The sequence below is a fragment of the Rhineura floridana genome, chromosome 3, assembly GCF_030035675.1.
Source record: "Rhineura floridana isolate rRhiFlo1 chromosome 3, rRhiFlo1.hap2, whole genome shotgun sequence".
NCBI classification, from domain to species: domain Eukaryota; kingdom Metazoa; phylum Chordata; class Lepidosauria; order Squamata; family Rhineuridae; genus Rhineura; species Rhineura floridana.
In genome coordinates, this window is record NC_084482.1 from 8,031,871 (window position 1) to 8,057,778 (window position 25,908).

At 41.0% G+C, this 25,908-nt stretch overlaps 1 protein-coding gene across 1 annotated transcript; it reads right to left on the bottom strand.

Moving 5' to 3' along the window:
• Positions 1-6,441: 6,441 nt before the first annotated feature.
• LOC133382019 (uncharacterized) lies at positions 6,442-8,878 on the bottom strand. The gene is made up of 2 exons (XM_061621673.1): positions 8,627-8,878; positions 6,442-8,111 (listed from the first exon to the last, which is right to left on the bottom strand). The coding sequence occupies exon 2, from the start codon at positions 7,450-7,452 to the stop codon at positions 6,541-6,543; it is 912 nt and encodes a 303-aa protein (XP_061477657.1). The 5' UTR covers positions 7,453-8,111; positions 8,627-8,878; the 3' UTR covers positions 6,442-6,540.
• Positions 8,879-25,908: the final 17,030 nt, after the last annotated feature.

The window sequence follows — 25,908 nt, forward strand, 5'->3', positions numbered from 1 at the left end:
GCCAGGATGTTCAAATTGATCAGGGATCTGAAGCCAAAAATATTGATGCTACAAGAAATCCATAAGGCAACTTCAAAGGATGGTATATTCAACAGTAAACAATGGGGGAAAATATTTATAGCTAAAGGATCCTGCAAAGCAAGAGTGGTAGCAATATTAATCAAGACCTAAATTGACTTCAAAGAGACAAAAATAATGAAAGATAAGGAAGGAAGATTTATTTTTGTGGAAGGAATTCTGAATGGAGTAACAAAAATTACATTAGCGTCAATATATAGCCCAAACACAATCAACTAACTTTTTTAGATAGAACCCTAAGAAAATTACGTAAATTTACAGAAACAGAATTATTGATAGGAGGGGACATTAATTGGAATTTTACAAGGTGCAGTAGCAGTCAGAGTGAAGGATGCTGAGAGTTGCTAGGAGATGCCCTGTTTCCCTCACAGAGCTTCAATCATAGTGGCTGACTGTTAAACCACTCTGGCCACTGGAGCTCTGTCAGGGGAATAGGAGTCTCCTCTCAGCACCCTTCACAAACTACACTTCCCAGGATTATTTGAGGGAAGCCATGACGGTCTCAAGTGAAATAAAGTTCAGGTGTGGGTGTGTCCCCCTGATTAGGCAAGCCCAGCAGCTGTGAGTCTGGCTTTTAGAACACTGATGGTTCTTATTGAGCACGCCCAGCCTTATCATTGAGTTCAATGTAAAATTTCTTCAATTAATTAAAAATCAGCCAGGCATTTTTTTTTAACTTTTAAACTGTAGAAGATGAAGGTCACAATATGGGGCAAGGTCAGTAACAGGATTACAGGTACTCTGTGAACATGGCTGATTTTTAATTAATTTCAACACATTATGAGAACTCTGAAAGAAAGAAGTCCAAAAGGGGTCTGGTTTTTCTCTCTCTCTTTTTACACTTTGAACTCTCGGTTCTTTCTGACTGTTTTGTGTATCGCCATGAAAATTTAGAGGGTTGCTTAAGCGTTTCTGATTTCAGGACTAAGCTTTGTAAGGTTTTGTTTTGAAATGAGCTTATGGGAAGCATCAGAATGGCATGGGGAGTATTTTCAATTTAACATTGCAGAATGTGAAAAATCCATGCTGACTATAGTATACAGCCACTCTTGTGGCTATATAATCTCTTAGACATTAAATGATTGTTAGCTCTTAAATCCAGAGAGCCAGTGTGGTGTAGTGGTTAGAGTGCTAGACTACGACCTGGGAGTCCAGGGTTCAAATCCACACACAGCCATGAAGCTCACTGGGTGACATTGCGCCAGTCACTGCCTCTCAGCCTCAGAGGAAGGCAATGGTAAACCACCTCTGAATACCACTTACCATGAAAATCCTATTCATAGGGTTGCATAAGTCAGAATGAACTTGAAGGCAGTCCATTTCAAATCCTTCTGTTTTGATTTTATGATTGTGTATTTATTCAGTTGTGTAGTTTTTAATGGCCGGCTGACCGTAATAAAATTTTCTTCTCTTCCTCCTTAGTTCTCTTACAAGGATGGGCGAGAATTCAGCTGAATTTGGATTTAGCACCAGATTAAAAATTGATCTGCATATTCTTCATCTTTGCAGAGCAATCCTGTTTGCTCTGAAGTTCAGCAGCTTTCTCCCGACAGCACATTTCCCCCCTCAAATATTCCATCAAATATATTGTTCTTTTATTGATTTTATGCGCAGTACAGCATGCACTCTCTCTCTGCCAGTCCCCCTCCATTCAAACAATCCAATCTCCAAGCAGGGAGGAAGCAAGCCAAGCTTATAATAGCAGAGAAGGAGACAAAGCCACTTTCCTTTCAAAATATTGATATGTCCTTTCATTTATTGATATGCTGTTTTGGGCTGCATTAACAGTAGTATCTCAAGAAGTATTAGTTCCCCTCTATTCAGCATTGGTTAGGCCTCATCTTGATTACAGCATCAAGTTCTGGACACCGCACTTTCAGAAGGATGTGCACAAACTAGAACAGGGTCAGGGGAGGGCAATAAGGAAGATCACGGGACTTGAAACAAAGCCCTATGAAGAGAGTCTGAAAGAACTGGGTGCATGTAGCCTTGAGAAGAGAAGACTGAGGGGAGATATGACAGCACTCTTCAATTACTTGAAATGTTGCCACACAGAGGAGGGCCAGGATCTCTTCCTGATCATCACAGACTGCATGACACAGAATTTATGGGTTCAAGTTTCAGGAAGGCAGGTTTCAACTGAGCATCAAGAAAAACTTTCTTTTAGGGCAGTACGACAATGGAACTAATTACCTAAGGAAGTGGTGGGCTCTATACCTGGATATTGAACAGCAGATCGAATCAGCAAGTGCCAGAGCAAGCAGAAACAAAAAAAGGGTGGATCGGGATCGAACAACAGACTATCAAAATACAACATCAGAACTAGGCAGGAAACCCCATCCCTATTTGGGGGTGGGGCTGTTTTGGGACTTGCCTAGATATAGGTGTGTGTGTGTGTGTGAGAGAGAGAGAGAGAGAGAGTCAGGGGGATTGAGAGTCCCTGAGTGTGTGTGCAAGTGTTTGGGTGTCTATGTGTGCGTATTTGAGTCCCTGACTGGTGAGTAGAGCAAGCACGGGGTTGGTGAGCGAGCCAGCAGGAGGGCCAAGCTCTCCTAGTTTTAAAAATATTGCAAATTGCTGCAGAAATGTGGAAGACTGAATTTAAGATTGAAAATATGAGAAATTGAGAGAACGGATCTTTCCATACCTATTGTAAGCCTCCCTGGGTGCCCTATTATAGGGAAGAAGGGTAGGATAGAAATATAATAAATAAATAAATAAATCCCTACCTGGGAGTTAAACACGAAATGACCTACTTCTGAATAGACATACATGCTGCTGTACTATAAGTTTATACAGTTAATTCTTAATAATTGCCTGGACTTTAGGTCCTATACAGCAGAAGACATACCTGATTGAGCCTCTACAAAGTGTTCAGTTTGCATTTGCCTTGGGGGGTGGGGGGTGGCAGGATTTCTTTAACACCTACCCAACACCAACCCAGCAGAAACCAATTTATAGGGAGTACCTGATCTCAAAATAGAGATTACAAGGAGACAGGAGACAGAAAGAAAAGTGCAGGGGAGAGGAAAACAGCAAGCCTTTAGGGCTCAAGGTGCCCAAACAACTGACTCACCAGTCACAGTTCTGACTCGCTCATTAGCTAAAACCACTTTAAAGGTAGGGACTTGGAACAGGCAGGCTATATCATTTCACAGAAATTGGGAGGGGAGAAGCTCACATTTTGGTTCATAACTTGGGCACAGCTGTAACCTTTCTACTTGCCTCTCAGCCCTGCACATGGCTGCTGCATAAGAATTTCCAATGTGGTGGTATTAACCATGTGGGGAGGGCTGATCATTTTTTACCCTCCAGCCACATGGTGGACCAAAGTGTGGCTATGCATTGAATCAAATAAGGCTTTTGCCACATGTTCATAATTTTCATGGATGGATCATATTGTGGAGTGCCTCCCCCAATCTCCGAGCAGTGAGATTTCAGGGGTCCCTGTGCTCCTCCAGGGTTTGGTTTCTTTTGGGAAGAAGGTCAGCGGAGACTGCGGTGTCTTTATGAAATACGGTTTGTTTATTTACACACATTCCAACCTGAGCTTAAGATGGAGGCAATCTATCTGGTTAACAAAAGACTCATTTGACCAGCAGAGAGTTACTCATTCCAAGGCACAGGATTCCAAATCAGAGGCTGAAAAGGAGACCCACAGGAATCATCCATCCCAACCCCCATGCTCATAACAATATTTTAGGAGCTCTGTCCATAATAAGCATATAAAATAGAGTAAGCCTTTTGTCTACTCTGAAAACAGAAATTGCTATGTTGGGAAGTAAGGGCCTATACCATTAGGTATCTGTGGACTATTTTCCAGGTCCACATTTAATAATTAAAGTGACAATGCAAAGATATTCATTACTGTACTGTGGCAGCAAGTAGCCCTGTTTTGACCCACTGATGCAGTGAAAGACTGTCCATAACTTGTTGTGTAAAAATGGGATAACTGCACATTTTTCATACTTGTGTGAATGTTGTGCTGCTGCATCAGTGGAGCAAAATAGGTAGTGTGCTATTAGGGCAACCATCACATAGATTGTTTCTAAGTAAAGTAACATATAGTAAGCAGATATCTGCTTTTGCCTGTAATAGCATCAAGCTATTGCTCTTGAGACAAACATAGAAGATACATATTAAACAAGGCAAAGAGACTTGTGGCATCTTAAAGACTGAAAACTTTATTATAAAGGTGGTTTAAAACAACCTCAAGGTGGTTGTTTTTTGTGCTAGAGACTAACATGGCTATCAATCTGGGCATTACATTAAGGTTCACTGTGAGGGTAAGGGGAATGGAGGGAAGCGGGTGGAGCCAGGATTTGGGGCTTTTTTGTTTAGAGAAAAGGCGGGTCAGAGGAGACATGATAGAAGTGTATAAAATTATGCATGGCATTGAGAAAGTGGATAGAGAAAAGTTCTTCTCCCTCTCTCATAATACTAGAACTCGTGGACATTCAAAGAAGCTGAATGTTGGAAGATTCAGGACAGACAAAAGGAAGTACTTCTTTACTCAGTGCATAGTTAAACTATGGAATTTGCTCCCACAAGATGCAGTAATGTCCACCAGCTTGGATGGCTTTAAAAGAAGATTAGACAAATTCATGGAGGACAGGGCTATCAATGGCTACTAGCCATGATGGCTGTGCTCTGCCACCCTAGTCAGAGGCAGCATGCTGCCGGAAGCCTCAGGAGGGGAGAGTGTTCTTGCACTCGGGTCCTGCTTGCAGGCTTCCCCTGGGCACCTGGTTGGCCACTGTGAGAACAGGATGCGGGACTAGATGGGACACTGGCCTGATCCAGCAGGCTCTTCTTATGTTCTTATGATGGGCAGGCATTCAACCAGTCCTTCTCATCTGCCCATGTGGCATAGCAGCGGGGAGCTAATGAGAAGCAAGGTGTGCAGCAGGAGCCCCTCTTGTAATTACGAACATTGCAAACTGTCAAGCAGCAGTGTGGTCAGCAGAAGGGCTGCTGCGTCGGCAGCCCTAGCATCTCTGAGGTAATAATGAAGTTATTATTGCCCTGCTGTTTGACAGCCCACATGAGTCTGCTTGCTCAGTTTTCTCAATTCCTATATAGAGTGGGGTGACAGAAACCTCTCACTCAGAAACTATGGAAGTTTCCAGTTCCTCTTGACTTTGATGAGAAACAATTATTTACATGCTCCAAACTTCCAAGTTGGTGAGGCATTCCAGGGGTAGTACTGCACTTTACCACTGGAGACACAGAATAGCTTTAGAATATTATTATTATTTATTATTATTATTTATTACATTTATATACCACCCCATAGCAGAAGGCCTCTGGGTGGTTTACAGCAATAGCTGCTGCCCGGGGCCTGTAACACCTGCTGTGATACGAGGGCGGCAGGCCATCTGCCCGGACCGAGGCCTTCCCAGTCGACCCAGAGCTGGAATATAATATACAAAAGAATGTAAGTGGTGACAAACAGGCACTACTGCAATGGACAATACACCCCTCCCCCCCAGACCAATTCGCGCATCCCTCCAACAGGGTAGCATCCCATTCCAGCAAACTCCAACTCTCTCTGTTTCAATTTAAAGTGCCATTTCCTGTTTGTCAATTCCTTCCCCTCAGCTGCAGGGTATCACCTCCAAGCTGATGCGCATTTAATTCAAAAAACTAGAAAATTAATTATTATTCTGAAATTATTGCCACCCTGGGCTCCTACTGGGAAGAAGGGCAGGATATAAATTTAATATATCATCATCATCATCTGTCTGCAGACTCATTGATCATTCCCACTGATGAGACATCAGCCAAGCATTCTATACTATGAGGAAGCAATCAACTCTACAGCTGTCAGCAGCTGCCAGAGCTTGGAAAAGTTACTTTTTTGAACTACAACTTCCATCAGCCCCAGCCAGCATGGCCACTGGATTGGGCTGATAGGAGTTGTAGTTCAAAAAAGTAACTTTTCCAAACTCTGGAGCCTATCACAGTATACTGTTTAATGAATGCATGCACATTACTTTTAAGGAAGGAAGATAAAGAATATTATTTGAACGTACAGTAGAATACCCATGTGACTCAGAATGCTCCTAACTATTAATGTCAGTGACATGGGAGCCCAGGTTCATCCCTTTGAGGTAGGAAGTCACATCCCCTTCAATGTATGGAATGGCTCACCTCATAGCCCCCATTGTTTTAAAATTCTACACATCTCTGCCAGTCTTCCCTGCCTTTGAACAGAATATTGGCTCCCTCAAAATGATTTGGAGGTGTGGAAAGAGGAAGCAGACATATATCTTTTGTCATTCAGATGTATTTATTTATTTATTTATTTATTTATTTCATTTCATTTTTAAACCGCCCATAGCGAATAGCTCTCTGGGCGGTGAACAAAACAAGATTAAAATACAATATTACAATAAAATTACAATAAAATCAGCAACAAGTTAAACGAAAAAAAAAAAATTAAATGAAACACATTGAACATTAAAATGCCTGGGAGTATAGACAGGTCTTAACCTGGCGCCTAAAAGAAAGTACCGAAGGCGCCAGGCGTATCTCCACAGGTAGGCTGTTCCACAGTTCGGGGGCCACTACAGAAAAGGCCCTAGATCTAATAACAATCCTCCGGGCATCCTGATGAGTTGGTACCCGGAGGAGGGCCTTGGATATTGAACGAAGTGAACGGGTAGGTTCATAGCGGGAGAGGTGTTCCACAAGGTATTGTGGTCCCACACCATGTAATGCTTTATAGGTCAAAACCAGCACCTTGAATCTGGCTCGGAAACAAATAGGCAGCCAGTGCAGGCGGGCCAGGACAGGTGTTATATGCGCAGACCAGCGGGTCCTCGTTAACAACCTGGCTGCCGCATTTTGCACTAGCTGAAGTTTCCGAACGGTCTTCAAGGGCAGCCCTACGTAGAGCGCATTACAGTAGTCCAGTCTAGAGGTTACCAGAGCGTGAACAACTGAGGCGAGATTGTCACTGTCCAGATAGGGGCGTAGTTGGGCTACAAAGCGAAGATGGTAAAACGCATTCCGTGCCACCGAGGCCACTTGAGCCTCAAGCGACAAGGAAGGGCCAAACAGGACCCCCAAGCTACGAACCTGTTCCTTCAAGGGGAGTGTAACCCCATCTAGAACAGGATGAACATCCACCATCTGGGCAGGTAAAGAGCTCACCAACAGTGTCTCAGTCTTGTCTGGATTAAGTTTCAGTTTATTAGCTCTCATCCAGTCCATTATCGCGGTTAGGCAACAGTTCAGCACATCAACAGCCTCACCTGAAGAAGGTGAAAAGAAGAAGTAGAGTTGCGTGTCATCAGCGTACTGATGGCAACGCACTCCAAAACTCCTGATGACCGCACCCAGAGGCTGCATGTAGATGTTAAAGAGCATGGGGGACAAGACCGACCCCTGAGGGACTCCACAATGGAGAGTCCAGGGTGTCGAGCAATGTTCCCCAAGCACTACCTTCTGGCGACGATCCGCTAAGTAGGAGCAGAGCCCCCAACTCCCAACTCCGCGAGCCTCCCCAGAAGGATACCATGGTCGATGGTATCAAACGCCGCTGAGAGATCAAGGAGAATCAACAGGGTCACACTCCCCCTGTCCCTCTCCCGACAAAGGTCATCATACAGGGCGACCAAGGCTGTTTCAGTGCCAAAACCAGGCCTAAAACCGGATTGAAACGGATCCAATTTAAAGTTACTGTAAACGATGATGGGCATGTTGCAGCAAACACACCTTTTCTGTAACGTTGAATTGATAATCGTCTTCTCTTCATTCCTTGTATGTGTGCTCCAACTGTTTTGCTAACGTACTAGCCCGTCCGTTCTGTAATCCAGATTGTGATTTGCTCGAGCATATCTCTCTTCATTCAGATGTATTTAAAGTTACTATAAACGATCATGGGCATGTTGCAGCAAACACACCTTTTCTGTAACGTTGAATTGATAATCGTCTTCTCTTCATCCCTTGCAGTGATGTTCTCAGACCCAAAAGGAAGGAATTTCAAGAGAGTGTCCACGAACATCACATATCAGTTTCTATGCCCTCTGAAACACATACAAGGGATGAAGAGAAGACGATTATCAATTCAACGTTACAGAAAAGGTGTGTTTGCTGCAACATGCCCATGATCGTTTATAAAAAGTTTCTACCAAACATGGTAAAACTTTTTCTGTCCAGCTATTCAGGGTCAATTACAACATAATGTAACCTCAATTCTTTCTATCAGCTGAGCTCTTGCAAAAAATACATTTCATTTCCATCCCTATGTTTAGCCTTTAGTTGCTGAAGGAACACTAATGGCTCACTGACAATGAACCTTCAGAGCAAACCAACCCAACCCATAAGTCCCAACCCAAAGACACCCCTCCTCCGGTCACTTTGGGTTTGGAACCTTCAGCAGACATTTCCTGCAAATTTACTCTTAGCAGCCATGAGGACTAGAAGCCTGCAGTGTTCCAAGCCAGGCCCCAGTTCCCCATCACCCGGCCCTGCTTCCACCTGATGTCCAAAGGCAAAGACAGTGAGTTGGCTGTAATCCCTTCTCTCTGAGGCCACTTACATTTCCCATGCTGAAAAGTCTGTAGATGAGGACTGAGCCATCCTCTTGGATGCAGAGGAGGTCCTCGCTGGTCATCCAGCCAAGATGCACAGCCGGGCAGTTCTTCCACTGTGGGAGTGTTACACTAGAATCAAGGTTCGTTCCTGTTGGTTGAGGCCCAATATCAAACAACGCAGACTCAGAATTGACAACCAAGGCTTTTTACTAACTATACGTTTGCAAACGGAGAGCTCACAGTTAGACTCATGTCTTTCTGTGAGGTCTGAAACATTCATAATTTTACAGGCAGTTATACGTTCTGAGTTCCAAGTATTTGGCAATACATGGACATTCCAAAGGTGGGAGGGAGTCATGCTCTGTACTTTTACACTGTGCACAAGGCTACAAGATAAGCAAACTGCAACCTCTGAATCATTCATTGTATATTCTCAGTTTTGCTGACTTCTAGCAAATGGTCAAATGACCTAATGTTGCCAACTTACTTAAACTTAAAAGGTCACTTGTTAATATCATTCTACATATGTTGTCAGCATTTCTATATGTACAGGAAAACTTTTAATTTCTCAGTATAACAGGAGGAGGAGAACCAAGCAGTGACAGGCACTTTTATTTTCCACACTGCACTTTCTGCTTCAACAGCGCAGGGTTCAAACCCAGAGAGCTTTGCCAAGTACAAATCCCAGCCAGCCACAATCCCATTTTCCCTTGCTGACCCTAGCCTGGAAATTCTCTCCCAGAATCACTGCACAGGGCTATCTCTCCTCAAACCCAGAAAGCCTATGGCTAACTCCCAAAGTCCTCATTCCCCGGCTGGAACAAAACCCAAGTTTGCATTTGCTCCTATTCATCCCTCCTAACGCTTGCATTCCCCAGTCATTCTCATCTCCCTCTGTTGCCCTCACTGCTGGAATTGTAACCGCTTGGGGGCAGAGAACTGTCCTCCCCCTCCCTCCCCCTTTTTGCTGATGTTACTCTGCAAAGTGTAGTGTTTACTGATGGCTGCACATCACTGATAACGTAAGCGTCCTACTTACTGGAATGCTAGCCAAGAGGACTCCAGAGGCAGAACAGATTTCAAGAGGTGGCCGGGAACTGGGAGATTTTTCTTTCTTGGTTTTCAGCAAAGCTAGAAGATAAAAAGAGTTAAATAAAAAACCTGGAGAGAAGCCAACTCTCCAATTACCCCTTTTCCCAGCTCTCATTTAATTATTTGTTTAGTTTCTTTCATTATATTATATTATTACTAGCAGTTTCATACCTGGCGTTGCTGGGGAATTCAAAGAAACCAAAAAAATCGGTGCTGTTTTGAAAGGTTCAGTCTGCCATCTTGATTGAAAATGGTGTCCAGTTGTAGCCCAACAGAGATGAAAACCTGCCACGCAATGTTACAGTCCTGCTTCAGATGAAACCAAATCCAAGTCCATTCACAGGGACAATCCAAAAAGAAAGGGACGGTCACTATCTACTTGACATGCTAGGTTTCAAACTGCAGGGAGATTCTTTTTCTTCCCCTCCCCCACAAGGGAACGTTCAAACGTGCACCCCTTCTTTTGCAGCTCAAAGTGGTACCACTTGATTCTGCTGGCCGAACAAACTGGCCTTGAGTATTTTCCAGAAGCATAGCTTGGCATGGAGAAAGTGGAGAGAGAAAAGCGTTTTTCCCTCTCTCGTAACACTAGACCTCGTGGGCATCCAATGAATGTTGGGAGATTCAGGACAGACAAAAGAAAGTACAGCTATGGAACTCACTCCCACTAGAGGCAGCGATGGCCACCAACTTGGAAGGCTTTAAACGAGAATTACACAAATTCATGCCACCATAGTGAGAGGCAGCGTGCTTCTGAAAACCAATTGTAGGTAGCCACAGGAGGGGAGACTGCTCTTGCACTCAGGTCCTGCTTGTGGGCTTCCCATGGGGACATCTGGTTGGCCACTCAGAACAGGATGCTGGACTAGATGGTCCATTGGCCTGGTCCAGCAGCCGGGATCATCTTATGTTCTTCAGACTGTCCTGTGTGTGCTGGCTTAAAATGCCAGCATGGACAAAACTTTAATTTGTTCCGAAAATGCCGTAGATTACATACAAATGGAAGGTTTGTTATTATGTACTGTATATTAACTGAGGATTTTGCCCCATTGCTTGTTTTTAACAGGGCCGATAAGTGCCATGAATCCTTGTTGCAACCAAGGAGAACAGGCCAAGGACCTTCACACTCTCCTTTCAGTCCTGCACTAAAAAACCAATGCAAAGGAGCTGCTGCTCTACCCTTTCCCAGGAAGCTAAATTTGGCTTTAAATCCAGACTTGATAAATTTGGTTTTAAATCTAAACTGAATCGAATTTTTCACCAAAGTAAGAGTAAGTTACCTAAAACACCTTGTGGGATGAGCTCCCGCTAGTCTGACCGTTGTATCTACACAGTAAGACATGGGGTGGGTCAGGGTATCTCCCTCTCATGAGAGGAAACTTTATTTGAACTGTACCATTGCTTTTCCACTCTGCATTGTTGAACTGTGTTTTATTGTAATATGATCTGTTTTTTAATATGTATTTTGTATCTGTTTAATTGTGGTAGCCTATGGCTTTGAACAATAAAGACTTCATTCAGAATTTTTCACCCATCCCTTATGGCCATAAGCCACAATGACTATGTTCTCCTTCCTCTGTTGAACATAAGAGCCTGCTGGATCAGGCCAGTGGCCCATCTAATCCAGCTTCCTGTTCTCACAGTAGCCAACCAGATGCCCCAATGGGAAGCCCCCAAGCAGGACCCGAGTGCAACAGAAACTACCCGCGCTTGTGATTCACAGCAACTGGTATTCAGGGCATTCTGCCTCCAACAGTGGAAGGAAAACATAGCCACTGCGTCTAATAGCCATTTTGAGAATAGCAGCAGAGCTTGGAAGATTACTTTTAAAAAGTAATAAATTACAGTTACAATTACTTGGCCCAAAATGTAGTAATTACCGTTACAATTACAATTGCTCTGAAAGTAACTGATTACTTTTTCTCAAAAGTAATCACTACAATTACATTTCAGTTACTTTTAAAAAAAACTCCTACAAGGTGCTGGCCTTGGCTGCTGCACATCTAAGAAGCCTAAAACAATATTAAAAATAAACACACACACACAGGGGGTAGTAGAATAAAAAAAATTACCCTTAAGATTAACATAATGGCATAACAGAATCTCACATCCCCCCAAGCAATGAAGATACCCCAACTCTTGAAATCAAATTTTACACTTCAAATGCTTTTATAATATGTTTCTGTTATGTCTCAAAAGAACAAGATGCTCAAACAGCATGTCAGACAAGGAATGTCTTTTTACAGTCATTACGTTGCCACCAGTACTGAACAGGCGTTCTACTGCGGCGCTTGAAGGCATGCTTGTGTTGTGCTGCAAAAAACACCGCAGCACACGTGGAAAGCCATGGAGTGATGACACTTCCCTGCTGGGAGACCTCAGGTACCTCACCAGTTCCTCCTCAGCAGTGTCCACTGCTGACTTCTTGCCCTGGGGCAGAAAGTTAAAGAAGTCATCTTCTAAGTCATCTCCTTCCTGGTCTTTATCTGAAGACTGATCACTGTCCTCATTAAGTACACCCATCTTTATTTCAGCTTTCAACAAGGCTTCCATTGTGTATCTAAGAAAGAGAGAGGATATGTTAACACATATGTTAGGAAACCATCATCTGCTCTTCATTTCCTGATGCTTGTCATGTCCCCTGGTTCAGGGTCCAGCCTGAGCCTGTGGATGATGACATGGAAGGTAGGAAGGTGACCAAGTCACCACACTCATGGGGCAGCACAGCAAACCCTTAAGGATTACCTGCAGCAACCCAAGGTTGTGATGAGGAGCCCCAGGAAGAAAAGGCCCAGCCCCTGCCTACCACCTTAAGCCCTCTGATGCCTCCCTTGAGACAACATTTCCCTTGGAGTAATCCACCCAAAGGGCTTCCCTAATGTTCTTACTTGTTGGTATGGGTGGTGGCCTGACACAATTCCAGCCGATCTAGTTTGAAGCAAGGGTGTAGGCAGGCTGCCAGAAGAAGCAGATCCCTGCCAGATCCCCACCTCTCAAGGGTTGTCTGCTGCTGCTTCAGCATTTTGGGTGAGGGGTGTCATGCATTGGTTCAGGAAGGCCACGTCTCCTTGCCTTTATTGCTTCTTCAATTGCTCTCAGCTTCTCAGGGTGTGCCCTCTGAGGAAGAAGAACAAAGCATGAATCCAAGAAAAAATGGAAGAGGAACTTCACAATTTAAACATAAATAGACAATGGACACTCTTTGAGGACCAGCATGACAAAGGCTTACCTCAAAATGTTTCTTCACATTGGATGAGGAGGAAACAGCTGATCTCAGATTTTTGATCCTTGGAAGGCAGTAATTGCATCATACAACAACATTTTTCCCACTCTGGCTCACAAATGTACAAGCTTTCTCAAAGCCAAACCATGGTACTTGCTGTTCTGCAGATGTGGCTGTGGGCAACTGGCACTGCTTCATGCCCTCCTCCTCCTCATGCACAGGGCCTCCTTTCTGAACCTCACTTTCTAGTTTTGCCTCCTCAGGATCAACAAGCTGTGACTCAAGTGGCCTCACTAACTGACTGCTGTTCTCAGCAGCAAAACCTGCAACAGGCGTCTCTGTAATAAACGAGAGATAATGCTCCTATATGGGTGAACTTCAGCTGTGATGTGCCCCCATCTCTTCCCCATGCTGCAAGATCCCCCAGTCAGAGTGGAAGTAAGCAGGTCGATAGCACAATTAAAAGAGATCCTATTTGCATCATTTTTGCTCACTGAATAACCCTGCCTGGGCCAGTCTAACCTACTATCTCACAGGGTTGTTGTGAGAACAAAATGAGACTAGGGTTCAAATCCCCACATAGCCATGAAGCTCACTGGGTGACCTTGGGCCAGTCACTGCCTCTCAGCCTCATGAAAACCCTATTCATAGGGTCACCATAAGTTGGATCAACTTGAAGGCGGTACATATATTTTTTATTTTGAATATGATGATTATGATAATAAATAGAAGGGCCGCCTTCTTGGGTCACACAGATAGTCTGTCTAGTTGCGGGCATCGCAATCAACCATAGCATTTCTGTTAATGTATTGTAATGTCTGAAACTTGATTCTGAGCCTTTGCTGTTTTAGACTGTGATATTTGATTTTAGACTGCGATGTTTTATTGTATCTATGTTCACCGCCCAGAGAGCTATTGCTAGTCGGGCGGTATATAAGTTTTAAAAATAAATAAATAAATAAATAACACATCTGGTTGTGTTCAGTAATCATATTGATTTTTAATTGTATTTATGTTGCTTTTTTATTGTATTACAGACTGAACTCTGGAATATAGTTAAGACGGAATGCAAATAAAATACAATATCTAAGAAGTAAAAGAAGCAATAAAAATACAACTGGATATTGCACACCTGGCACAGCATTATGACAATGGCTACAACAGACAGAAAAATCATTTAAGTGGTCCATCAAGACCATCAGAAATTTTCAAGTGGTCTGTGGGGGGGGGATTAATTGCGGAACAGCCAGGTACCCCTGGGAACTCTGAAACTGGGTAGGAGAGAGGCTTCCCTTGTTGTTTTTGGAATCTGGTATTGAGGGATATCCTGCTCCTGTATATGGAAGCTCCACTGAGCCAACATGTTAGACTTTCTGTGGTGAGTTTGTATCCAGGATGGGGAATTATGGCCCTCTAGATGTTGGTGGACTACAGCTCCCATTATCCTAGACCGTTGGCCACACTGGCTGGGGCTGATGGGATTTGGAGTCCAGCAGCATTTGGAGGGCTGCGGGTTCCCTATTCCTGGTTTATAAGAGGTGCCCAAGGGACCATGTAGTCCAGTATTATCAAAATGCCATCCAGATTCGTCTGAAAAGTACATGAAGAGGGCAGGGACAACCTTTCCCTCTTTGTCCTTGTGATCTGGTATTCCGAGGTAGATTGTCTGAAGATGTAGGTTCCATTTAGCTGATAGCCACTAATGTTATTTTTGTTGTAATATTTTAAGACGTGTTAATAGAATACACTTAGCTTAAAGTGTTTAGATTTTTCTTTTGTTAAAAAATGATTTTTTAAATTTTAGATTTGTCTAGTACTATATCCATTCCAGCTGACCATTTTGGGATTGTGTCCATTATATGTGTTTATTTTTAAGACAATTTCTAAAACTGGAAAGTTTTCTGCAGAAAAACGTGACAGTGGAAATGTTTAATTTTCCATCTCTGATGTGGATTAAGATAGGGTAAGGCTATCACTGTAAGAAGCAGGACTGTAGTTGTCTGGGGTCTCGGGGAGGGTCTTAGACCCCTTGCTTTTTTGGGAGCAAGGTCCCTATGTCTCCAGTGTCCTATGAGCCAATCAACATGAAAGGGAAGTATGTTAGCCACTGAGAAGACTCTTCTAACATGCTTCCTTGTCCTTTCCTGCTGATTAGAGCCCTCAAAGTGAAAGGAGGTGAGTCAGCCACTGAGAAGATTCTTCTCAGCAGCTAACAGACTCCCCTGACATGCTGATTGGGACGTCTGTTGTTGTGGGAGAAGCCATGTGTGAGAAGGACTGAAGAGTGTGGAGATGATTACGGAAAACAAGCGAGTGAGGGAGTGTGGCATGACTATCATGAAGGGACCCTGCGCTTCTGAATTTGCCACTACACTACTGGTAATAAGGTCCTTGGGGAATTGGTGAACCCCATTTTTTCCACTGATTTAAGAACTTCTGTCTCTTGTAGTGGTGGAACTATGCATGTTGTACAGGTTGGAAGAGAGTGACCTTGCGGAAAGAATAATAGTTTTTGCTCTGACGAAGCAATCTGTTCATCTCACACTCGATTCTCTGAACGTCTTCGAACATGAAGTAAGGGAGCTTTCCAAAGAACCCGTGGCAGATAAATGTTTTGGTTTGACTGTTTGTTAGGCGGATGCATGGTGGTTAAGACCCCCTTTGTACCAGACATTGAAAGCACTATTGTATCACTTTAAACAGTCATGACTTCCCCCAAAGAATCCAGGAACTGTAGTTTGTGAAAGAGTGCTGAGAGATCCCTATTCCCCTGTATTAGGCAGACACAGTCATTGTACTCTTTTCAGCACCTGCTAAAAACATTTTTGTTTAGGCAAGTCTACCCAGGCATGTAGAAGCTATTGTGTTTTTTATCTGTTTTTAACTCATTGTTGGTTTTATTATTTTCAATTTTAAATACCTGTCTTTAACTGTTTCTGCCAATAATTTCATTGTTTTAATTCCTTCCATAAACTGCTTTGAAATTTTTTTACCATAAAATGGTATATAAATGTAAATAAAATACAGAAATAAAGTTTGGAGTCCCTGTGGCCCTTGGGTCTCTTTCCACTTTTAGGAACAAAGGAATCTGCCTTATACCGGCTCAGGCCATTCGGTACCATGTAGCTCAGTACTAATGACGTGGATTAGCATTGGCTCTGTTTAAAAATTATCTTTTTTAATTGCTCTTTTCAATTCACTAATGAATGTGCAACATACCTAGGGTAGATCCACACCATTCAACATACATTTGAAGCACATGAATCCCACCACAGAATCATGGGAACTGTAGTTTGTTAAGGGTAGTGGGAACTACCTCTGTGTTGGAATAGTTTTTTAATACGTTTTTAAACCTTTATAAAAAGATGTTTTCAAAGCATTTTTAAAAATGTTTTTAAATATGTTTTGTTTTAAAGTCTGTCTTTATGGTATTTTAAAGGGTTTTTAGTGTTTTTGTTTGCCACCCTGGGCTTCTCCTGAGACGAAGGGCGGGATATGAATCAAATAATAAATATAATAAAATATAAATAAATATTGGGTGAGTTTTCATGCACTGTTACCTTGGCCTGAAGGAGCTGCCACCAGAGGGCTTGAAGCTTGAAGTCAGTGGGCAACACTGCTGGCCATTGCCCACAGCATGCTGGAGGAGAGGGCGAGGAAGGGTGCCCGGAGGAGCAACGCACAATGCCTGGAGTGAGGAGCCACTCACCACCCCGCCACATGCAAAGTTGCCAGCCAGCCCGCCCGCTCGCCCTGCTGGCTGATGCCATGTCATGGAACCCAGTGCAGACAAGTGAAGCGCTGAGAGACGGAGTAAAGATGCTGAGTGATGCTGAGCTATGGCTTCCAAGGAGCATTTTTATGAGCTCTGGATTTCATCAAGGACCCGATGCAGTCTTGCTTGGAGGCCGGGCCTGGCAACCAAGAGGTCTTCTGTATCTTTAAAAGTTGTGCAGGGGGAAGGGAGAATTCCACCTTGTGGTTTTTCCCATGACAGTGCTGCAAGAACACCTACACTTGGCTGACTTTCTCTTCTCCTACAGATACAGGATCAGTCGCAGGCCCTGAGCCTGGCAATTTACCTCACAGGGTTGTTGCAAAGATAAATGGGGGGAGGGAATGGCAATAGTCGTGGCATTCACAAATCAAAATAAGTCTGGCAAGGGGGGCACACACAAGTAATAAGATGTCTGATAGATAGAATGGTCACAGGTGAAGCTTTCCCCATAATTATATTTTCATGCAAAAAAGGCTTACTCCATTTAATTTCTACCTGCCCCACAGCTGTCCATTAGAGCCTGATCTCCTGCAATGCCACCCCTAAACCATGCAAAGAACTCAAGTAAAAAAACCAACAATCACAGAATTTGGGGGATTTTTTTTTTATGTTCCATGACATGGTGCAGAGAGCCACTCTCTCTCTGCCTTCCAGTTCCCAGTAATTCTCTAGACACACTAAAACTACAAGCATACTTCTGCTAGCTGCCAGGAGTGGGGGGGGGGGAGGCTCTCATGCAGAGTTTAAATGACAAAAGGGGTCTTCCTGGCCCATTCTCGGTTGCTGGTAATGATTGAGCCCATTATCTTACCTGGCCACTCTATTTGATCTGGCTAGCAGAGCCAACCCCCAGGGCATAGGATTCCAAATCAGAGGCTGGAAAGGGGACCCACAGAAATCATCCATCCCAACCCCCATGCTCATAACAATATAATGGAAAGTTTCAGTTCAGAGCACTTCATGTATCAGGTTACAGACTACACAGGAATCAGCTTCATTACTAAGGAAGGCTATGTAGAAAATACATAAGGAACTGTGGGTTTCCACCATCAGACATGCTTTGGGCACTGCACATGCATTCCGGAGAGGTTTCCCACCCAATTCAGAACTTCTTGTGTCTGGACTTCCGGGAAGGGTGACTTCGCTTGTGCCTGCTTTTGAGACGGGCTCCCGCCTCAGAAGAAGCTTATTCAGATATAAATCAGTCAGAACATTTTTTTTTTGACTGATGAAATTTTTCCCGGGCAGGGAGAAACGTAGAGATCAACCTCAAAAGCCTGTTTTTGTTGGGAGGACTGGATTTCATTAATTTATGAGAAAAGGTCCAGCCAGCAATGCCGGACGGACTTCCGAACAAGCTCTATCTGATTAATGCGATACGTTTATCTTTTCTTCAAAGAGAAAACGGACTAACAGGCAAGCACCCTTCTTTCTATTTTTTTTTTTTACTTGGTTTAAATTGTTGCAGCAAAAAGAGATTTGTCAAATGAATCAGCTTTAAAAAACTTCTGGGTGAGCTATAACTCTTCTCTGTTATTCACGAAATTAACAGCTTATCTCTGTTTCTATTGCAAAAAGCTGTCCTGGAAGTGCATTCTAAAGATATAAACAGAAGAGGGATTTCTATTCCGAGGAGAAAAAAATAAAAAATATGAACTTTGGAACATTATATTGTCTGGGACTATTCTCTTTTTGGTCTATTTTATTTTGACGAATCTGCTTCTTCACGACGCCACTAACTGTTTTGATGCTGGGAACTAAATTTGTTTTGTATTCTTGAACATAGAGAGATAAGGCAGGCTGCTCTGTTTATACTGTGATGTCATCAAGCCTGGAATATTAACCCAATTGTTGCTGAAATAAGAAGTGGTTCTTCTTTATTTTTGTTTTGTTTTGTTTTCGTGGTTTTAAAAATGGCAATCAAGAAAGTGGCTGAGAATCTGGAAGTAATTATGTTTCAGAAAATAATGTATGAGATTGAGATAACGAAACAAACCCTGCGACAGGGCAGTAAGGAGATGAAAATTGAACTGAGCAAAATGACGCAGGAGCTTAAAGAAATAGGGGATCCTGTGAGAGAGGAGAATGAGATCAGAGATGAGAAAAGAAAAAATAAAGGGAAGATACAAGCCCTGGAGATTGGAACAAATGTGGAATTGGAAAAAGATCTGGAGTTTATGGATATTAGAAATAAAATCTACTGTTTGGAATTTAATGTTATCTCTGAAGAAATTAATGAAGATATTAGAGATAAAGTTATCAATGGCTTGGATAATTTTCTGGACTGGAATGACGTGATGGAGCTTGATATAGAGAAAATCTATGGAATTAACTGCAGCCATGTGACAATGGAAAAACTCTCAAGAGATGAGCCAGTGCATTTTGTAAAAAAGAAGAACAGAGATATGACTTTACAACAATATTTCAGCAACTTATTCAGAATCGATGGCAAGAAAATATTTGGGATAGAGGAAATTCCCATCAGACTCTTATTATATGACTATGGCTATGACAGCAAGATTATTATGGAATACTGATAATGGAAGATTGGACACTGAAATTACTGGACTTAACAGGACTATTGAAGATGGAAGATGGAATTAATATGGATAATGGAATAATGGCTATTGAAATTATTGGACTTAACAGATTTGATGAGATGGATTAATCGATATGTTTATTTGGACTGGTTATGACAATAAGATTATTATTATTATTAACGAGATGGATTAATCGACATGTTTATTTGGAGAAAAATTGATAGATATATTTCTTAAAGAATTGAAACCTCTCTTTGACTTTTTGTGGAAAGAATAAAGTAATGTCTATGAGATTTGATGATTAATTAAGATAACTACTGGAGGAAAGTGATTTTATAATATAATTTAAGAGACAGGATTGTTATATATTGTAGACCTATAACTGATCTGCGACAAATGGGAAGTCAACATTTTATTTTTTTGTTTAATTATTTTTGTTTTGTTTTGTTTTTTGTCTTTGAATGTTTTATGATTTTGTTTTGTTTGTTTTATGAAAATTTGAATAAAAATTATTGTAAAAAAAAAGAACTTCTTGTGTCTGTATGGCACACACAAGGGCATATATGTATTAGAAAATATAGCGAATATGTACAGGAAAAGAATAAGGAAATGAGGTGCCCATCACAAAAGATGGTTTGGGGCACCATAAAACACGCTTCATTGAATCTGTCTTCTCTGAGATGTCATCCATGAATGCTTTTGAGTGTCAGCTATGAAATTACATGTTCAAGAAATCATTGTTGTTTAACCTGCCACGTTTCCTTCTGTCGCCAATACCAATGGCTTTGTAAACTAATAATATTTGAGTAAGGTGAGTAAGAGGGAAGACCGATACAAAAATTAAACATAAAAAAATCCCATCAGAGATCATACACTTCATCTACAACAACCCTTTTAAAGAGAGACCTTGTCCCAGTGTGCGTCTGTATTGGAATTATATTTAAGATGTTTTCAGCCATATTTTGTAATTTTCGCAAGGTGTTTTTCAAAGTTTTATATTTGATTTTGTAAAGATCTTTTGATTTAAATATGTTTTTAAAAAGACTTTGGGGGGGGTATCACTTTTTTGCCACCCTGGGCTAATGCTGGAGGAAGGACAGGATAGAAATACAATAATTTTTTTAAATTTCTTTTAATATTATACAAAAATTTAACATAGATAATATAACAATATAAAAGTAACCCTAATCCCCCCTCCCTAGAGCCATTATTTATGAATTGATTTAGTGTATATGCAAAGCTGTAGAAATAAAAAAATCAAGTATTAATATACAAGTGAGTGTTTTGAAGCTTCAATATTTAGCATAACATAATCATAATTAAGAGATATAAAATTATAAGGAATTAATTAATTGCTCAGGAAAACCAAATAGCCTTTGCTGATGGGGAAAGTTGTTTGTGTAGATCTTGTTGTGAAGTGAAGTCGATAAATCTCCACCATTTTGACATAAATGTCTTAGCCGCTGCGAAGAGCCCTGGCCTGCTTCCTTGCAAATTCCCGCTGTTTGGATCTATTCGTGCTAATGCTGGAGGAAGGACAGGATAGGAATATAATAAATAAACAAATACATACATACAACCATACATTTAGAGGTACTTTTTGTTTACTATATATATATTAAAAAATTAACAAGTCAGTATTGTTGTTCGCTTGACTATTCAAAGAAATAACCATCTTCTTTATCATCAAAGATAAGGATCCAGGTGGGGAAAAACACCCTGGGGCCAGGGATGTAGGTCAGACTCTCAGCTGATTGCCAAAATATCCATCAGTTTGCTGTGTGTATCCTGAAACAGCAATCTTCGTTTCATGCCTCCACACCTAACTTGGCTGCAATTGAAAACTAACTTAAGTTACCATTCCAGTTCACCTTGTCTAACAGTTAGCACCACAGTTATATTTGCAAATGTGGAGATTTCCTTTAAGATGTCATGGAAATATTGAAGTTCTGCATTAGATGCTGAAGAACAGATAATATATGCTTTCGTTCAAGAAGTGCAGTATTTGAACAAAGAAGGTTACAGAAATGAGACGTCTTGTTGGGGTAGGATATCTACTAAGCTTTATAGAAACCCTGAGAAGTGTAAGAAGTGGCTTTATAATTTATGGAAGGAAGATCAAAGAGCCCTGAGAAGTAGAACTTTGGGAGAAGCTGGGATCAAAAGGTTTTATATTTGGAAGAAGCCAGAAGATTCTTCATCTTATGTTCAATGTGATCATTGCAATGATTCGTTTCACCCAAAGTATATAGGTTATAAATCTGCACAGGAGTTGGTTGATATTACACCATGGTTTTGTCCAGCATGTGAATCAGAACAGAACTGCCGTTTTAAACAGGACTATCAATTCAGTGCATTTGAAGGAATTTCTAATGAAGCTACCCAAAATGAATCATATTTTAATTCACTGACTGAATCTGTGGATATAAATGCTACTCTCCAAACTGAGCACAATGATCCAAAGTTGGAACATCAAACTATATTTAGACAGAAGAATGGCAGTGATGTTCTCAAACCCAAACGGAAGGAATTTCAAGAGTGTCCACGAACATCACATATCAGTTTCTATGCCCGCTGAAGGGATGAAGAGAAGACGATTATCAATTCAACGTTACAGAAAAGGGGTGTTTGCTTGCAACATGCCCATCATTGTTTATAGTAACTTTAAATACATTAGTACGTTAGCAAAACAGTTGGAGCAAAACAACATGTAAAAGAAAATATATTGTATAGTATAGTATAAATTTATTCCAGGGCCAAAGGCCTACAGATATCAAAACAACAACAACAAAAAACAAATAACAGTAAAATCAGTATAACATTTGTACAAAGTTGCAAAACTAGGCAGAAAGTAATAAATAAAATACAATCTGAATAAAATTTAATAACTAACTTAAAATAAAAAAGGTTAAAATTTAGTTATAAATTAGCTCCATTATTAGCAGTATCCAATGAGAGCGTGCTTTTAAAATTGGCCCTTAAATTTCGGGGGGCTAAAGTAAACAGCGAGACATTATAAGTGATCTAGGGTTCAAGATCAGACATTAAAATAATTATGTTTCCCTGGATTGAGATTAGCCTATCGTAATGCTGCACAGACCTAAGAAATCTAGCTCGGGGATTATTATAGATGGGACAGGAAAATAGTATGTGAGGAAGATCTTCTGGCTCCGGTGCACCACAGATACAAAACTTTTGGACATTAGGAGTATCAGAGAGCCAGCCTTCTCTAGCTGCATTAGGCAGCGAGAAAAAACGTAGAGCTGTAAAGGCATGTCTTAAGGCTAACGGGAGGGGTGATAAAAGGTAAAGTGAGCAGTCAAAATCTGACTTGAATCTCCAAAACCATGGGGCAACCTTTGAGTTCATAAGTGATAGTCTATCTACACTGTGAGAGTGATGAAAAATGACTTCTTGAAGGTGAGTAGAATTTGAGATCGAGTTAAATTCTCGTGGAAAAATATGATAGATACGTAGTAAATCCTCTAGGTTACTAAGCCACAATTTAGAGGCCAAAGGATGTGCAAAACATGCACTTAAAAGTTTTCCATCCGGAAGAGAATCAAACGATCTCAAAAACTTCAAAAGAGCATAGTGAATGCGGGCAGATTGTGGGGGAAAACCAGTCTCCGAATGCAACATTGCTGCTGAAGTGCCCTTTGGTAGTAACAGAATACGTCTAAGGAAGTCATTTTGGGAAGATTCTAAGATCTTTATAATATTCCTATCCCATCCCCAAACCGTTACGCCATAAAGTAATTGAGGGATCACTTTAGCTTTATAAATTTTCAAAATTGGTAAGATCAAGTTGCCTCCTGACGTACGATAGAATTTTAGTATAGCTCCTATTGTTTTTGCCACCATAGCTTTAATATGGTGTATATGGGGTTTCCAGGATAAAGTGTCTGAAAATAAAATTCCTAAGTATTTATATGTTCGTGACTGTATAAGCTGAGTGTCTGCCATCCGCCAACGTTGCAGATTTACATGTAATTTCAAATACATCTTTTCTATTATAAACATGCCCATCATCGTTTATAGTAACTTTAAATACATCTGAATGAAGAGAGATATACTCATTTATAGTAACTTTAAATACATCTGAATGAAAAGAGATATGCTTGAGGAAATCACAATCTAGACCCAATGGGAAGGAATTTCAAGACAGTGTCCACGAACATCACATATCAGTTTCTATGCCCTCTGAAACACATACAAGGGATAAAGAGAAGACGATTATCAATTCAACGTTACACAAAAGGTGTGTTTGCTGCAACATGCCCATCCACGAACATCACATGTCAGTTTCTATGCCCTCTGAAACACATACAAGCGATGAAGAGAAGACGATTATCAATTCAACGTTACAGAAAAGGTTTGTTTGCTACAACTTGACCATCATCATTTATAGTAACTTGAAATACATCTGAATGAAGAGAGATATACTCGTTTATAGTAACTTGAAATACATCTGAATGAAGAGAGATATGTTCGAGCAAATCACAATCTAGACCCAAAGGGAAAGAATTTAAAGAGAGCGTCCACGAACATCACATATCAGTTTCTATGCCCTCTGAAACACATACAAGGGATGAAGAGAAGACGATTATCAATTCAACGTTACAGAAAAGGTGTGTTTGCTGCAACATGCCCATCATCGTTTATAGTAACTTTAACTACATCTGAATGAAGAGAGATATACATACAAGGGATGAAGAGAAGACGATTATCAATTCAATGTTACAGAAAAGGTGTGTTTGCTGCTACATGCCCATCATCGTTTATAGTAACTTTAAATACGTCTGAATGAAGAGAGATATGCTCAAGCAAATCACAATCTGGATTACAGAACGGATGGGCTAGTATGTCAGCAAAACAGTTGGAGCAAAAGAAGATATAAAAGAAAATATATTGCTGTATCACCATTTACGTTGCACATGTACATCCGTTCTGTAATCTAATTTGTGATTTTCTCGAGTATCTCTCTTTTCATTCAGAAGTATTTAAAGTTACTATAAACGATGATGGGCATGTTGCAGCAAACACACCTTTTGTGTAACGTTGAATTGATTATCGTCTTCTCTTCACACCTTGTATGTGTTTCAGAGGGCATAGAATCTGATATGTGATGTTCCTGGACACTCTCTTGAAATTCCTTCCCTTTGGGTCTCAGAACATCACTATGCCCTCTGAAACACATACAAGGGATGAAGAGAAGACGATTATCAATTCAACCTTACAGAAAAGGTATGTTTGCTGCAACATGCCCATCATCGTTTATAGTAACTTTAAATACATCTGAATGAAGAGAGAGATACTCGAGCAAATCACAATCTGGATTACAGAACCGATGGGCTAGTACGTTAGCAAAACAGTTGGAGCAAAAGAACATGTAAAAGAAAATATATTGCTGTATCACCATTTACGTTGCAGATGTAAATGCAAGTTGAATTACATCTTTTCAGTTATCAACATGCCCATCATTGTTTATAGTAACTTTAAATACATCTGAATGAAGAGAGATATGCTCGAGCAAATCACAATCTAGATTACAGAACGGATGGGCTAGTATGTTTGCAAAACAGTTGGAGCAAAAGAACATATAAAAGAAAATATATTGCTGTATCACCATTTACGTTGCACATGTAGATCCGTTCTGTAATATAGATTGTGATTTGGTCGAGTATATCTTCCTTCATTCAGATGTATTTAAAGTTACTATAAACGATGATGGGCATGTTGTAGCAAACACACCTTTTCTGTAACGTTGAATTGATAATCGTCTTTTCTTCATCCCTTGTATGTGTTTTAGACGGCATAGAAACGATGATGGGCATGTTGCAGCAAACACACTTTTTCTGTAACGTTGAAGTGATAATCGTCTTCTCTTCATCCCTTGTATGTGTTTCAGAGGGCATAGTGATGTTCTCAGACCCAAAGGGATTTCAAGAGAGTGTCCAGGAACATCACATATCAGATTCTGTGCCCTCTGAAACACATACAAGGGATGAAGAGAAGACGATAATCAATTCAACGTTATAGAAAAGGTGTGTTTGCTGCAACATGCCCATCATCGTTTATAGTAACTTTAAATACATCTGAATGAAGAGAGATATGCTTGAGCAAATCACAATCTGGATTACAGAACGGATGGGCTAGTATGTTAGCAAAACAGTTGGAGCAAAAGAACATATAAAAGAAAATATATTTACGTTGCACATGTAGATCCGTTCTGTAATCCAGTAGTGATTTGCTCGAGTACATCCCTCTTCATTCAGATGTATTTAAAGTTACTATAAACGATGATGGGCATGTTGCAGTAAATACACCTTTTCTGTTTCGTTGAATTGATAATCGTCTTCTCTTCATCCCTTGTATGTGTTTCAGAGGGCATAGAAACTGACATGTGATGTTCCTGGATACTCTCTTGAAATTCCTTCCCTTTGGGTCTGAGAACATCACTATGCCCGCTGAAACACATACAAGGGATGAAGAGAAGACGATTATCAATTCAACGTTACAGAAAAGGTATGTTTGCTGCAACATGCCCATCATCGTTTATAGTAACTTTAAATACATCTGAATGAAGAGAGAGATACTCGAGCAAATCACAATCTGGATTACAGAACCGATGGGCTAGTACGTTAGCAAAAC